The sequence below is a fragment of the Dendropsophus ebraccatus genome, chromosome 12, assembly GCF_027789765.1.
Source record: "Dendropsophus ebraccatus isolate aDenEbr1 chromosome 12, aDenEbr1.pat, whole genome shotgun sequence".
NCBI classification, from domain to species: domain Eukaryota; kingdom Metazoa; phylum Chordata; class Amphibia; order Anura; family Hylidae; genus Dendropsophus; species Dendropsophus ebraccatus.
The window spans coordinates 70,370,928-70,387,829 of NC_091465.1; the positions used below are offsets into that span (position 1 = coordinate 70,370,928).

Sequence of the window (16,902 nt, forward strand, 5' to 3'; positions counted from 1 at the left end):
TCACTGTCTCTACACATAATGCTGGTATGCCCTGCCAAAGAGCTCGCGTCTTCTTTCATCTGACCACACAACGTTTTCCCAGAAGAATTGCGGTTTGTCTATGTAACTTTTGGCAGAGTTCAGTCACTCTTTCTTATGCCTTTGTCCATAGAGCCCTATTTTGTTGGCTACTCTGCTGCCTGGGTGAAAAGCTGAACTGAACCCTCCCCCCCTCAAAAAAAAAATCTTAAGCATATAACAGTACCAGCAAAGCTGACCATATACCTCTTTATAGTAGTCAAACAAGTAATGGATCCCTTGGACCTAAAGTTACTAAATGATACCACTATACAAGAAATAAATAATATCTCCATGTTACCACCATACTGTTACTGAACAAAGCCCACTGCACTGAAACCAATATTATAAAAATCTCAAATAATACCCCCATATTGCCACCCATAGTGACTAAATATTATCACCCATATTAATACTACATAATTAGTGTAGCGTGCCCTACAATACGTGAACAGGAGCAGAGACTTGTCTATGGCTGGACCCCCTGGCCCACTACGCAGCCTGTGCCACCTCATCAGGAGCTGTGTAATCTGATGCCTGAGGTGAGATGCTCATCATGCCTCATGGCAGATACAGCCCTCAGTGTATGGTAAGAGTTGAAACCATCATTCTACATGTCTCCATCCTGAAACTCCTTGTTATAGATAACTTCACTGCCGCATTCTGAACCATCTTTTGTAGGGTTCTCTAATCCAACTATCTTTTTCCACAACTCTTTTTGTGTCTTGCGCTTTTCTGTACCAGATGAAAAGATGACTTTCACCATATTATTTCAAGAAGTATTTTTCATGATGTCCTTAATAGTCATGTAGTGGTCTATATGTCCGTCTAAGGGCCCTATTCCACCGGACGATTATCGTTCAGATTATCGTTAAATCGTTCGAATCTAAACGATAATCGTTCGGTTGAAATGCAGTTAACGATTAACGACCGAACGAGAAATCGTTGATCGCTTTATAAGACCTGGACCTATTTTTATCGTTGCTCGTTCGCAAATCGTTCGCATTGAATAAGACATCGTTCGGTCGGTCGCAATAGATACGAACGCAATAGCGAAGAAATACGGAAGAAGAAACGATCGCAATTACGATCATAAGTAACGATTATCGTTCCATGGAAATGAGTGAACGTTTTCAGGTCTTTCGCAATAGCGGTCATTTGAGATCGTTAATCGTTAACGATTATGCTAACGATAATCGTCCGGTGGAATAGGGCCCTAACTGAGGCCACAACCTAGCCCTGCTTAGTTAAAAAATATGCAACCGCACAAAATACCAGAAGACTAATAATCACGATAAGTACAAATCCCACAGACACTCACCAGTTCCTTAATTTTCTTGCTATAGTCAGATGTTATAGGGTTGTTGCTAAAGTTACAGCTGGTGCTGAGTGCCAAGTAAATCATCAAGAGAAACACAGTACCCTAAATCAAAAAGGAGAAAGAAATGTAACAAAAAATTATACAAAAAGAGTCCACAAAAACATTAAATGGTTCATCTATACAAATAGTTACAGGCATTTCTCTGTTTTAGCAAACTTACATACTACTAGGTCAGCTTGGGACCATAATTGGTTCATAGTCAAAAATTTATAATCTATTTTGGCACGAAAAACCACTTGTTATTTAAATCCGTATGAATTACAGATGTTTCTGATTCCACTGATTTTCACTCTCTTTGCTTTGCTTTTTGGCCATAGACATCGAGGAAGACATTTATCAAGAAATAATAAAGCCCAGAACCCATTTTCATGCCTGGAATTACTAGTATAGCTGGCCAGCCCTTTGCCTGGTGCAACAAACCTACACCAGCTCAGGAAGTTTGTATCATGATTGACACCTGCAAGTGGCCATAAATCACGTTGTGTGGGAGGAGGCCACACCTTCTCCCCGCCTTTCCGCGCCCCTTCCCACCCATCAGGTCAGCAGGCATACAGCTGTCGAATGTCAGGGAGAAGGCAAGAATCTGCACCTTCTCCCAGGCGTACGACAGGGGTGCAAGTTTAATGAATCTCTCCTCAAATTGTTTAAGATCCTAAAGGAAGATTTTGTATTTTGAAGTTCCATTGCTGTCAGGGGCAGGTCTCATACTAAAGTCAATAAAAACCTGGCATGCATTATTTTGGCTTTTAAAACCATGGACACCAGAAAGGATGACCAGAAGATCCTACTGTAAGCCAGTTGGGTTCATTGGCCATAAGTGGTAGCCAATGAAGCTAGTCATGATGGAAATGATGTTTGGGGCCTTACATACTATTCCCATTTGGTGCTTTATTCTGAAAAATTCTTTACTCCTTGAAATTGAGATTTATATACTCTTCTAACTCGGATTATCTAATAATTTGACCCCAGGTCACATTCACGCCAGATGGAATAAACTGTACATTTACCTTTCCCCTTGAATCATGACAATTAATCATCTCCTCATAGCTGAATTTAGGAGCTGGGGGTGAAAAAGGTGGCAGTGATTTCCTGGAAGAGAAGAGACAAATAATTAGTTAATAGCTATATAAAAATTGTCTTCAATAAAGATGACCTAAACCACATTTACTGACAAAGTATATATATGGAGTGTGGGGGAGAGAAGCACAATGCAGCACTCTTCACCCAGTTACAACTAACGATTGGAGGTGCTTTCAGCAGTGATCTTAAAGGGGTTATCGGAAGAGCAGAAAAAGTCCTACCTCTTCTATTTTCCAGCAATCCACTTCCTCCCTCTGACCATCTATGCTGATAACTTTCGGGAGCATGTTGCATTGCGGGCATTGGATTCGCCCGCACTCAGTGTTCAATAGCTGGCCACAACATGATCCTGCCCCTTCTCCTCTGTAGAAGTTATCAGCAGAGACGGTCAGAGGGAGGAAGTGGTGCACCGGACAGCAGAAGAGGTAGGACCTTTTCTCTCTGCTCTCTGGATAACCCCTTTGTGTCTGTGTGACTTGCCAAAAATATAACAGGATCCAACAGCACCATGGAACTACCCAAATGAGAGCAAGCAGAGTTAGTTGGTGAGCCCACAATCCCGGTAAAGGCGATGTAACATAGAAATTTAAGGAGATCTAACAGCATCCAATAAAGTGCAAAGAATCTTCAAAGTTTATTGCATATCCAAGTATAGAAAAGCAACATTTCGACCCAAAGGGTCTTAATAAAGCTCTTATTTAGGGGAATCCTAAAAGCCTTTAATTGCCATCTTCTCTTTGATTTTATATTATTGCAATCAATTAAAAAATATCTAGTAATTCCCATTCCCATTCCCAGAGCAAGGTCACTTAAGAAACTGTTGGACAACACTTTTTTTTTTGACTGTTTTCATGCCAAAAAGCAGCTGGTTTACAAAGAGGATTTGTTGTCACAGTAAAAACAGATGAAGAGCGTCAAAATGATATTGGGGGCGGGGGCATTTAAACTGACCAAATGGCAGGAAAAAATGAAAAAAAGCTGCATTTTTTTTTTACTTTGTTTTAGTTTAAGTAAATTAAATAGAGATGAGCGAACCGGGTTTGGCTTCGAGTCGATCCGAACCCGTACGTTCGGTATTTTATTAGCTAGGGCTGCTGAACTTGGACTATATCCATGTTTTCCACATAGCCTTAGGGCTTTATCCAACTTCAGCAGCCACCGCTAATCAAATGCCGAGAGTTCGGGTTCGGATCGACTTGAGCATGCTCCAGGTTCGCTCATCTCTAGAATTAAATTGATTGTCGGGCCTTTGCTGTGTGCTCAGAATTACCAGGATTCATCAGATCTCTTATGACGAGAAAAACACATGCGATTAAGCCTGGTAACACTGATCACATGGCAAAGCCCAGGCAGTCAATTTAGACAAAATAGCAGAAACCAAATAATCCATTAGGTTCTAATCAATAACTTTTAGGTCTGAGGACTCCAGTTTAATACCGAAAACCATGCATAACATTTTATGTGCATAACATGCTACAGAGTACACCGGGTTTGTTTATAGCGATGGGAGGCATATGTCTGCATAGGAGCTGAATAGCTGAGTATACAACATAGAAGTATATTATTCAGCAAAGCCTTTAATACAATTCCTCTTAAAGAAGTTAGTGAAAATTATACTTAAAAGGGTTATCCAGAGTTAGAAAAACATGGCAATGTGAGCGCCCGACGGCCTGTCACTGCTACGACCGAAGCAGAGGAAGAGCTGCACACAGTGTAGAAGGCCTCCAAGGATGCCCAGGAAAGCAGTAACGTAAGTTAATATTTATTATTTTTACACTAAATGCAAGGGCTGCACGGACATCACTAAGGATGTCTGTGCAGCCCTTGCTGCCTGATAATCGGCCTGTGTAATAGCTCCGGAAACTACCTCCGATCTAGCAGTTTACTGTGTATTATCTGGCTGTGTAATAGGACCCTAGAAGGGGTTGTCCAGGACAATAAACTAGCACTGTATTGACTTTTGTGGATGTTGTTTGTTCTGGCCTTACTTCTATACTCTAGTGTCAGGATTCTGGACAACTTGTGGCTTACTACCAAAAACAGGAATCCCCCTTAATAAAATGTAACCTTTAATATATACTTATTATAATATAATTCTTGTATGATATGTAAAGCATGGGTAGGGACCACCGGATAAAATGCAAATATTCACTATTTAATGATATATTTTACAGCACGGTTATGTCAGACTCATCATGATGTATTTACTGTGTGACATGAATGTAGTAACTGCCCCATCCAATAAGCACATGACATGAATGGATTTACTACTTACACCACTGACAGACACATACAGACACATAGTGTAATGGATTAACACACTCAACCCACCAATGATAGATGTATGGAAGACAAACATATATTCCAATCATAGAGGGTAGACAAACATTTCCACTTGAAAGGCTATCTCATGCATACACAGTATACTGTTTGCCTAGCAATGAAAGGATCAATGCCCTGATAAGTGTGCTCCCACCTGCAGAAAACAAAAGAATGATGAAGCACTGACATCCTTACCCTAGCGTGCACACGTGTCACTGCTTTATCAATATTTTGTTTTTGGAGGTGGGAGAACCCTCATCAGGGCACTGATAGGGTCGACAGTGTGTTAACCCATTTGTAATAGTACACTGACTGTATATAGTATGTGTATCTGTCAGTGGTGTAAAGGCAGCATTACACAAAGCGATTATCAGCTGTATTTGGCTGACATCAACCATTATGGCCGATAATCGCTTTGTGTAATAGAAAAAAACGACCAGCCGACATGCATGATGTCGGCTGATCGTTTTCTTTTAACATGTTGAAGCATCAACGATCACTATAGCAGCCATATGCCACTATCTTCTAATCTTCTATGGACTGCCTGAATGATCTAGCGATCACCTGGGCAGCCCCCCCCCTCCCGCGCAGCTTCCCGCAGCCCCCTCCCCCCACACACACACTTACCCGCTCGCTGTCAGTGCATGTAATAGCGCGGACAGCGAGCAGAGAACGAGGAGTAAGCGAGCGCTGGCCTGAGAGGTAGGGGCACACTTGCTCCTTCTAATCGCCTTGTGTAATAGGAGATTTAGAGCTCTATTACACAGATTGTCTACCATATCAGGCCGAAGCGAGCCGATATCGCTGCGTGTAATAAAGACAACAATCAGCCAAAGAACGAGCAATTATTTGCTTATTGGCTGATAGTTGTCTTTCAACAAGTTTGAAAACTATTGCATACCGACCATGTGATTGCGGATGCGCAGCTGACTGCTGATGAAGGGTACATATAAAATAATAAAGATGTAGTTATACTTACCTCTCCACCCTCCTGCTGTGTCCTCTTGCCATTTCCCCACATTCCCTGCATCTTTATTATTTTGTATATAAAGCAACAGCTGCACAGACATCGCTAATGATGTGTGCAGCGCCGCAATAGTAATACAGTAATATAGTAATACTGCATAGATCCATGAGATTCAGCTGCTGCAGCCGAAATCAATAGAATGCCGAGCTGGGATCAGCGCCATTACGGCACAGACCCTGTCTGGGACCAGATGCGGGGTTCGCTCCTCCGCGACCACGTCACCGGGGGGGGGCATCCTCCCCACTAGACAACAGGGATGCTGCAAAGGAGCATTTTAAATGCAGCTGTCAGCTTTGACAGCTGCATTTAAAAGGCTAATTAGCAGGCACGGCAATCGGACTGTGCCGGCTAATTGCCACGGTCCCGGGCTGCAGACAACTCCTCCACCCGCATGAGGACGCACAGTTACGCCCTCATGTGAGAAGGGGTTAAACTACTGTATTTCAGTCAAGATTTGAACCAAGAACACTGCAATACAAAGGAACAGTACTGATCAGTGAGCCACCATGCTGGCCAACAGACATTTGTAGTAAGACAAGCACATCACGTGTAGAGAACATGCAGAGAGGAGGGTGTGCAGCAGGAGGCATGCAAAGCAGACTGTGACCCAATGACCTGGATGTGATGTCATCAGGAAGTTCTCAATGTAAATATACAAACACAAATCCAAAAAGCAGCAACAGAGGATGCCCAGGAGCACAGAGGAAAGAAAACTTGGAGGAAACAACTAAAGGCCCTATTACTAGAGATGAGCGAACCGGCCGAGGTTCAGGTTCGTTTGACTCTTGGCTACTGATTCCCGCTGTCTGCCCACTCCGTGGACAGGGTGGATACAGCCGGAGGACCGCCTGGAAAACTGGGATACAGCCTATGGCCTATCCCAGTTTTCCAGGCGGTCCTCAGGCTCTATCCACCCTCTCCACGGAGCGGGCAGACAGCGGGAATCAGAAGCCGAGTGTTCAGGTTCATACGAAACCCGAACCTCGGCCGGTTCGCTCATCTCTACCTAATACACAAAGCAATTATCGCCCATATTCAGCTGGCATCGGCTGTTACGGACGATAATCGTCTCGTGTAATAGATCAGCTGACATGCACAATGTAGATAGCAGCGATATGCTACCGTCGCTACCTTCTATGGGCCCGGACAATATAGCGATCACCCAGGCAACCCCCCCTGCAGCTCCCTGCGGACCCCCGACTCTTACCTGCTCACTGTCGGCGCATGTAATAGCAATCGAGCACTGACCTGACAGATTGGCGCTCGCTTGCTCCTCTGAATCATCAATTACAATTCATGTCCTATTTTGATCAGAAATATTGGTTTGACAACTCCCTATAAGTATCCTTTACATTTGGCTGCAATATTTAGTGTTTTCCGCCTGAATCTGAACGCTGCTGTTTTGCATCCTACTCTCTGACACGGCTATACAGGAATTATTACACATCTGTGCGGGGAAATCTAGAAGCCCTGACAGCTCTTAAGCTCTTAACTTTGGTCAATTAGAATCGCTATCACTATTATGGAATCCGTGTGAAGGTGGCGAAGAGTAGGAACGTAATTAAATATGGGCCATTACCGGAAATCACTCCTAAAAGCAAATGCACTTTGTTGTATTATAATAGCCATCGTCCATTTTAAAGTTGTATGATTGAGAATGGTTTTCTGAAACTGCCTCTGGTGGAAAAAAGTTTTATTTGTTTTATTTTATTTGCATTATCTGACACAGTGCTCTCTGCTGCCACCTGTGTCCATGTCAGGAACAGTCCAGGAGAGGTTCTCTATGGGGATTTCCTACTTCCCTGGACAGTTCCTGATATGGGCAGAGGTGGCAGCAGAGAGCACTGTGTCAGACTGCAAATAATACACCACTTCCTGCAGGACATATAGCAGCTGATAAGTACTGGAAGACTTGAGATTTTTTTAACCCCTTAAGGACCGGGCCTGAAATGGCCTTAAGGACCGGAGTAAATTTTATGAATATGACCAGTGTCACTTTATTCATTAATAACTTCGGGATGCTTTTACCTATCCGGCTGATTCTGAGATTGTTTTCTCGTGACATATTGTACTTCCCATTTCTAGTAAATTGGAGTCGATACTTATAACAAATCTTTATGAAAAAAAACAAAATAGCGTGAAAAATTGTGAAAAAATGCATTTTTCCAACTTTAAAACTTTTCTGCTTATACAGAAAATGGTTATATCACATAAATTATATATTAAATAGCATTAGCAACATGTCTATTTTATGTTGGCGGCATTTATTAAACTATCTTTCATTTTTTTTAAACAATAGAAAGCGTAAAACATTAGCAGCAAATTTCCAAATTTTCGGTAAAATTTCAAAATCAGATATTTTTAGGGACCTATTCAGGTTTAAAGTGTATTTGAGGGGACTGTGTGTTAGAAAGCCCCACGAAGCACCCCATTTCAGAAACTGCACCCCCCCAAACTCTGCAAAAGCACATCCAGAAAGTTTTTTAACCCTTTAGGGGAGTCACAGAAATAAAAGCTAAGTGTGTAAGAAATTTGAAAATTTTTATTTTCTGTGCAGAGATTTTATTGTAATCCAATATTTTTCATAATTATGACCCTATTACCAGAGAAATGCACCCCAATAATTATTGCCCCGTTTCTGCAGTTCATAGAAATACCCCATAAGTGGCCCTATTGCGCTATTTGACGCAACCACAAGCCTCAGATACAAAGGAGCGCCTAGTAAATTTCAATGGCTCCATTATATTTGGTCATTTCTGACTGTACCACTTCAGGTTGGCAGAGGCTCTGGGGTGCCAAAACCTAAAAAACACCCCTAAAGGGACACCATTTAGAAAACTACACCACTCAAGGAATGTAACAAGGGGTGCGGTGAGCATATGGACCCCACAGGTGCTTCACAGATTTTCCCAACAATGTGGCGTGAAAAAAGACAAAAGTATTTTTTACACTAAAACGTTGTTCTAGCCTTCAATTTTTCATTTTCACAAAGGGATAAAAGGAAAAAAAAGACACAAAAATGTGTAGCGCAGTTTCTCCCGAGTACGGAAATACCCCACATGTGGACATAAAGTGCCAAGCGGGCGCAGGACGAGCCTCCAAAGGGAAGGAGCGTTTGGAAGCTGGATTTCACTGGAATGGATTTCAATGGCCACATCACATTTACAGAGCCCTCGTGCTGCCAAAACACTGGAAACCCCCCACAAGTGACCCCATTCTGGAAACTACACCCCTCAAGGAATCTAACAAGGGGTGCAGTGAGCATATGGACCCCACTGGTGACGGGCACAAATGTGGAACAATGTGACGTGAAAGTGAAAAATTTCATTTTTTCACTTTCATGGCACAAATGTGCCTGTCATCAAGGGGTCCATTTGCTCACTACACCCCTTGTTAGATTCCTTGAGGGGTGTAGTTTCCGGAATGGGGTCACTTGTGGGGGGTTTCCACTGTCTTGGCAGCACAAGGGCTCTGTAAATGCGACATGGCGTTCATAATCCATTCTAGCCAAATCCAACCTCCAAAATCCAAACGGCGCTTCTTCCCTTCGGATGCTTGCCCTGCACCCACATGGCGCTTTATGTCCACATGTGGGGTATTTACGGACTCGGGGGAAATTGCTCTACACATTTTGTGTTTTTTTTTCTCTTTTAACCCCTTGTGAAAATGATAAATTCAAGGCTAGACCAACATTATAGTGTAAAAAATGTAATATTTCATTTTCACGCCACATTGTTCCACATTTGTGCCCATCACCAGTGGGGTCCATATGCTCACTACACCCCTTGTTACATTCCTTGAGGGGTGTAGTTTCCATAATGGGGTCACTTGTGGGGGGTTTCAACTGTCTTGGCAACACAATGGCCTTTTAAATGCAACATGGCCCCTCGAAATCCAATCCAGCCAAATCCAGCCTCAAAAAACCAAATGGCGCTCCTTCCCTTTGGAGGCTTGCCCTGCACCCGCATGGCGCTTTATGTCCACATGTGGGGTATTTCCGTACTCAGGAGAAATTGCGCTACACATTTAGTGTTTTTTTTACCTTTTAGCCCCTTGTGAAAATGAAAAAATCATGACAAGATTAATGATTTAGAGTAAAAATTTTAAAAAAATTACACTAAATGTTGGTCTAGCCTTGATTTTTTTCCATTTACACAAGGGGTTAAAAAAGAAAATGAACACAAAACGTGTAGGGTAATTTCCCCTGAGTACGAAAATACCCCACATGTGGACATAATGTGCCATATGGGCACAGGGCACGCCACCAAAGAGACAGAGCGCCATTTAGAGGCTTGAATGGAGGATGGAGGCCATGTCGCAATTACAAAGCTCCTGTGCTGCCAGGACAGTAGAAACCCCCGACAAGTGACCCCATTCTGGAAATTACACCCCATAAGGAATCTAACAAGGGGTGCAGTGAGCATATGGACCCCACTGGTGACGGGAACATGTGTAGAACATGTGCCGTGAAAATAAAAAATACAATTTTTTTCATTTTCACGTCCCAAATGTGGCCGTCACCAGGGGGCCATATACCCGCTGCCCCCCTCGTTAGATTCGTTATGGGGTGTAGTTTCCAGAATGGGGTCACTTGTGGGGGGTTTCTACTGTCCTGGCCGCACAGAGGCTTTGTAATTGCATCATGGCATCCTCTAATGGGAATGGCAGCCATACCTACTTAGCTGGGGAAAAGGGACAATTCAAATTTATTTGGGGGTATTAGGTCAATTATTAGTTTATAAGGTTGGAAATGACAGGTGTCCATCAAATTCAACCTGTGTTGATCTAGAGAAAGACAAAAAACCCTCGTGAGGCAGACGACAGTAGCCTCATCACAGGGAAAAATTCCTTCCCGACTCCATAATGGCGATCAGAATAATCCCTGGATCAACGTGACCCCTGAAATAGGAATAAGGGACAGAATTTAGATAATGTAGAACCCCAATGACGTGTGGTGTGCCTTGAAGCGATCCAGTATGCAGAGGCCGGGGGGATCAGGACAGGTGTCACACTGGAAAATGGTGTCCTTCCTGATCCCCCTGTTACGCCACACTCTGCACTTCTTCTGGGGTCTCCCTTTCTCCAGTGTGGGGGACGTCACCTGGAGAATGTTGTCCTGGTGCGATAGGGGGTCCTTCATATCCAAAAGCACTGGGTCCGCTATATGGCTACTAATTATTAGGGCTTTATTACGGCTTCTGATATTTTCGGATTGTGCCGCAAGCTACAGTAGCTCGGGCAGCGAGGGAGCGGAAGAGGGGGTGCTGGTATAAAAGTTATCCCCGTACAGGTGGTAACCTTTATCCAGCAGTGGGAAGATCAGTTCCCGGACAATCTTCCCACTTGTTCCGAGGATGGGGGGGGGCGGGGGCATCTGGGGGCTGGATTCAGGTGTCCCTTCCTTCATACACTCTAAGGGTACGTGCACACTGCGGAATGGCGAAGGATAACCCTTCGTGTATTCCGCAGTTGGCACCCACCGGCGGACTGATGCGGGCGCGCGTCTCCATCCGTGTCATAGACTCCATTCTATGCACGGGCGGATTCCGCTCTCTGTCCAACGTATTCATTCTTTGGACGGACGATGGAATCCGCCCGTGCATAGAATGGAGTCTATGACACGGGTGGAGACGCGCGCCTGCATCAGTCCGCCGGTGGGTGCCAGCTGCGGAATGCACAAAGGTTTATCTTCGCCATTGCGCAGTGTGCACCTACCCTAAATCTGTAAGAGTACCCTGAGGTACGCTCACAGAGTTTGGAGAATTTTACGCCATACCGTCATCTCTTATTGGGACGGTACTGGCGGAAAAGACGTGTCTGGGAGGCAGCATACGCTACGCTACCCCCCAGACACGTCACTGGATGATGAGGATGAATGGAGGAACGAAGGATCCCCCCCATTTATCCTCACTGGCTGTTTCGCTGTCGGAGGCAATAACGTATCCCTCTGACGCCGAAAACACCCTGGGGGTCATCTTTATATGGGGACTAGTATATGGGGTATGTAGTGGTGTAGTGTCAAACTTTATTCCATGTAGTGTGGTGTAATGTAGTGTTTTTTACGTGTTTTTTTACAGTAAGTATAAAAAAAAAACTACGCCAAAAATGGTGTTGCTGAAAAAATGCCGCACTTATGTGCGGCACTTATAAGCAGACCGTGGCAGTAGGATAGAGAAAAAAAACACCCTACACCAAAAAGGAGGAGTTGCTGATTAGCAGCGCACTTTCGTGCGATGCTGATCAACACTCAGCGGCGATAGGGTGCGGAAAATAGAAAAAAAAATTGAAAAAAAAAAATAATAATTTATTACATACTGAACATCCCTGTAGCTGCTGATAAGTGTATTACACATATCAGCTGCTAGAGGGCAGCAGAGCGGAAAATCACGAAAACCCGACGCTGGAGCCGAAAATAGCCGAACGTGACGTCACGGAAGAAGCCGAAGACCCGAACGAGACCACGAGGACGGCGCGAACCCGGAAGACGCCGATCAGGACCCCGGGAAAGGTGAGTAATGTACGAATACCTGCTCTGGACCCCTCAGCTACCTAGCTGAGGGGTCCGGAGCAGGTATTTATAACTTTTGGGGACTTTGATCGCCGTGAACGGCCGGCCGGTAGCGGCCGGCCGTTCACGGCGATCGGGCCGGTGGCACCTGGCCACCATTACTTTTTACAGTAATGGCGGTCGGTGCCGTCCTCGGACAGCACCGACCGCCATTTTTTTCCGGGTCATCGGGTCACCGATGACCCGGAAAGGTTCCGATCGCCGCTATTGGCTGATCTGAACTGATAAGCCAATAGCGGCGATCGTCGGCATGGGGGTGGTTAACAACCCCCCTTGCCGACAGGGAGAGATGGCCTGCAGTGTATTTCTGCAGGCCATCTCTCCCGATCGCATGCGGCCGGTCCGCGGCGCCCTCTTAAAGGACCCGCGTACCGGTACGTCATGGGTCCTTAAGTGACAGTGATCCATGACGTACCGGTACGACATGGGTCCTTAAGAGGTTAAATAGAATTAATTCACAAATCTATATAACTTTCTGACACTAGTTAATTTGTAAAGGAAAAAAAAAATTTAGCCGGAGTACCCTTTTAACCCCTAGACAATCTAGGGCGTACCTGTATGCCCGGGGTGCCTGTTCCCAGACAACCCTAGGCGTACAGGTACGTCCTGTGTTATGAAGCGCGCTTCATAGCAGGTGGGGGCCGGCTGCAATCAGTAAATGGGCCCTCACAGTTAATGGCAGGCTGCAGCAATAGCGGCGTTTAAGTGTAAAAGACAAGGCCAGCCCCCTGTCACTTACCGATCGGGACCCCCGCAGTGTGACTGCAGGGGGGTCCGATCGCTGTGTCGGACCGCCAGAGGTCTCTTACCTTCCGCCATGTGGTCCGATCGGCGATCTGCTCAGAGACAGGCTCAATGAGCAGAGCGCCTATAACACTGATCAATGCTATGCCTATGTCATAGCAGTGATCAGTGTATGCAATACAATGGACTTAAAATGTGTAAAAAAAAAAAATGATTTTTACAATACCCTAATATCCTCCCCCAATAAAAGTTAAAATCACCCCCTTTTGCCATTTTATAAATAAAACATATAAAAAGAAATAAATAAACAAGTGCCAGGATTACCTATTTTTTGTTACATCATATATATAAAGAAAAAAATAATAAAAAGTGAGCAAAACGTCCGAGCTACACAAATATGTTATTAATAAAAACTAGAGATTATAGCGCAAAAAATGACACCCCATCCAGCCCCATAGGTGAAAAACTAAAACTGTTATAAGAGTCACAATAGACCCGCTTTATTAATAATTGCACAAAAGGATTTCATATAAAAAAAAAACTAAAACATTAGAAAATATGTGTAATATACCTGCATGTGGTTGTGTTCAGACTGACCTATAGAATAATGGTATCATGTCGCTTTTACCATATAGTGCATTACGTAGACACAGGAACCCCCCAAACGTTACCATATTGCATTCTATTTTCCAATTTCACCAATTTATATCTTCATAAATAATATATTTGGAATTCCATCATACATGTTATGGTAAAATGAAAGACGCCATTACACAGTACAACTATTCCTGTAACAAATAAGCCCTTACATGGCCTGTAGATAGTAAACTGAAAGTGCTGGAGCTCTTAGAAGGGGAGGAGGGAAAAAGCGAAAGCGCAAAAATGAAAATTGTTGCGATCCACTGGGTCATTTTGGGCCTGGTCCTCAAAGGGTTAATAATTCTTTTAAACAGCTTCTAAAGCACTTTGGTCTGTTGCACTGACTGTTAATGTATTAAAAACCACAGGAATGCAACTAAGGTTGGTCACCTGAAATTGCTGGCAAAGTAAATGCACCTTGGTTTATTATATTGGCTACTATTATGTTTGAAGCTGCATAGTTGTGACTAGGGGTCAGTGAACTTATGGGTAAGTTCACATTCGCACAAGCCCGAACGCTTGCTATGTGAATCCTGACGGCTGGAGAAGATGGATGCAGCCCTAGTGGTGTAGAGTTTTTGAAGAAGAAGGGAACATCACACTGGGTCCCTGTATAAGTAAATATAAGGTAAATGACGACTGTTATTCCCGGTGTGTGAACATAGCCTAAATGAGAGTGAACACCAGGATAATAATGGACCATCTGCAGAACAGAAGTCGGTTATAAAGAGTAGCCATGCTTGATTATATAACAATGAAATATCCTGCTATTTTTTGTGTTCTAGACACTCACCTATCACAGGACGCTACAATCAGATTGAAGAGCAAAACTTGGGAAGTATTCATCTCACTCATCGCTCACTGATATATCCCGAGGGGTTAGTGTATTGGTTCACAAGAAGATAGATTTACAGTTCTTGGTAAAGGGATAAACAAGAGGGAAGATACCTCTTTCTCCATTGTAAAATTCTACAAATAGTTTGAATTCCAGCATTTGTATATGTTCCTTCACCATATTCCTCTAGGATCCTTAAAGGGGTTATTCAGCGAAAATCTTTTTCTTTCAAATGAACTGGTTTCAGAAAGTTATATAGATTTGTAATTTTTAAATACTTCTATTTAAAAATCTCAAGTTTTCCCATACTTATCAGCTGCTGTATGTCCTGCGGGAAAGGTTGTTTTCTGTCTGACACAGTGCTCTCTGCTGCCACCTCTGTCCGTGACAGGAACTGTCCAGAGCAGGAGAGGTTTTCTATAGGGGATTTGCTACTGATCTGGACAGTTTCTGGCACGGACAGAGGTGGCAGCAGAAAGCACTGTGTGAGACTCTGAGACTGAAAAGAAAACGACATGTCCTGCAGGACTTACAGCAGCTGATAAGTATGGGAAGACTTGAGATTTTTAAATAGAAGAACTACAAATCTATATAACTTTTTGATACCAGTTGATTTGAAAGAAATAAAAAACCCCTTTAATGGTGCGTTCACACCTACAGGATCTGCAGCTGATTTTCTGCAGCAGATCTGCAGCAGATTTCATTTAAATAACTGAACACAGCATCAAATCTGCACCATGAAATCTGCTGCAGATCTGCTGCAGATCCTGTAGGTGTGAACGCACCCTTATGGTGCTAGAACTGCATTTTTCGAGCTTTTTAAAAATAGAACAGGTTTGGGTACAAAAATGGTAGACGTCTTAGGGTCCTATAACACGAAGCGTTTTTTAACGATTAACAACTAACGATTGCAAAAGAGATTGTTTGTTAACCTGAAATCGTTTCCCATACTACACAGAACGATAGCCATTAGTTACAATTGTTACTACAATTTTTGAGGGTCCATTAAGGCTGGGTTCACACTGCGTTTTTGCAATCCGTTTTTTTCATCCATTTTTTGCAAAAAAACGGATGAAAAAAACGGATGCATTTGTGTGCATCCGTTTTGATCCGTTTTTCCATCGACTTCCATTGTAAAAAAAAAAACGGATCAAAACGGATCCGATTTTTTTTACGGACACAAAAACGTAGCTGACACTACTTTTGTGTCCGTTAAAAAAAAACGGATCCGTTTTGATCCGTTTTTTTTACAATGGAAGTCAATGGAAAAACAGATCAAAACGGATGCACACAAATTCATCAATTTTTTGCAAAAAATGGATAAAAAAAACGGATTGCAAAACCGCAGTGTGAACCCAGCCTAAGGGTCCATTTACACAGAAAGATTATCTGACAGATTATCTGACAAAGATTTATAGTTTGTTTCTGGCTTTGGCTTTAAATCTTTGGCAGATAATGTTTCTGTGTAAATGGACCCTAAAGGCCAGTTCACACTGAATAAACACGGCGTAATCCCACCGCGTAATCTCCTTTTCTCCCTGCCTCCCCCCTTCCTTCAGAGATGGCTGATGTAAAAAAGTTCCTATCTGCAACTTTGTAATGCCGAGAGGGTTAATTGTAATGAATTCATCTGCAACTTGAGCTCAGATTAGTAGTGATGAGCGAGTACTAAAATGCTCGGGTGCTCGTTACTCGAGACAAATATTTCCCAATACTCGAGTGCTCGTTTCAAGTAACAAACCCTATTGAAGTCAATGGGAAACTTGAGCATTTTTTCAGGAGAACCCAAGTTGGCATAGGGAAGGTCGTGTAAAAACCTGTCAACCTCAGAAAATGATGGAAACACCACAGAAATGGACAGGAAAACAGCAGGGGCAGCATGTATGGATGCCTTTGAGGCTGCCTAATCGCACCATTACGCCAAATTCTGGGCAACAGCCTGGCAGTGATCACACAGTGAACCATTAAAACAGAGGTAGCTTATGAACCACTCCAAAATTTCGCCTGACACAGCATGGCAGTGAGAACACAGGAAACCATTACAACAAAGGTAGCATATGAACCACCCCAAAATTTAGCCTGACACAGCACAGAACACCACGGAAATGGACAGGAAACAGCTGGGGCACCATGCATGGATGCCTCTGAGGCTGCCTAATCACACCATTACGCCAAATTCAGGGCAACAGCCTGGTGGTCAACCTCAAGACAATAGTGCTGACCCAGACCAAGTTGGGCAAGGCACATGC

General features: G+C 43.5%; 1 protein-coding gene across 8 annotated transcripts in view; it reads right to left on the minus strand.

The window, feature by feature from the left end:
* The window catches only part of FLT3LG (fms related receptor tyrosine kinase 3 ligand), a 149,446-nt gene that overhangs the window by 27,009 nt on the left and 105,535 nt on the right, over positions 1-16,902 (minus strand). For all 8 annotated transcript variants that reach the window (XM_069948822.1, XM_069948816.1, XM_069948819.1 and 5 more), the window contains exons 2-3: positions 2,446-2,527; positions 1,379-1,480 (exon numbers count right to left, since the gene is read on the minus strand). In XM_069948822.1, coding sequence (XP_069804923.1) covers positions 1,379-1,480; positions 2,446-2,475 — 132 coding nt within the window. In that variant the 5' untranslated portion in view covers positions 2,476-2,527. The remainder of the gene's footprint in view (positions 1-1,378; positions 1,481-2,445; positions 2,528-16,902) is intronic.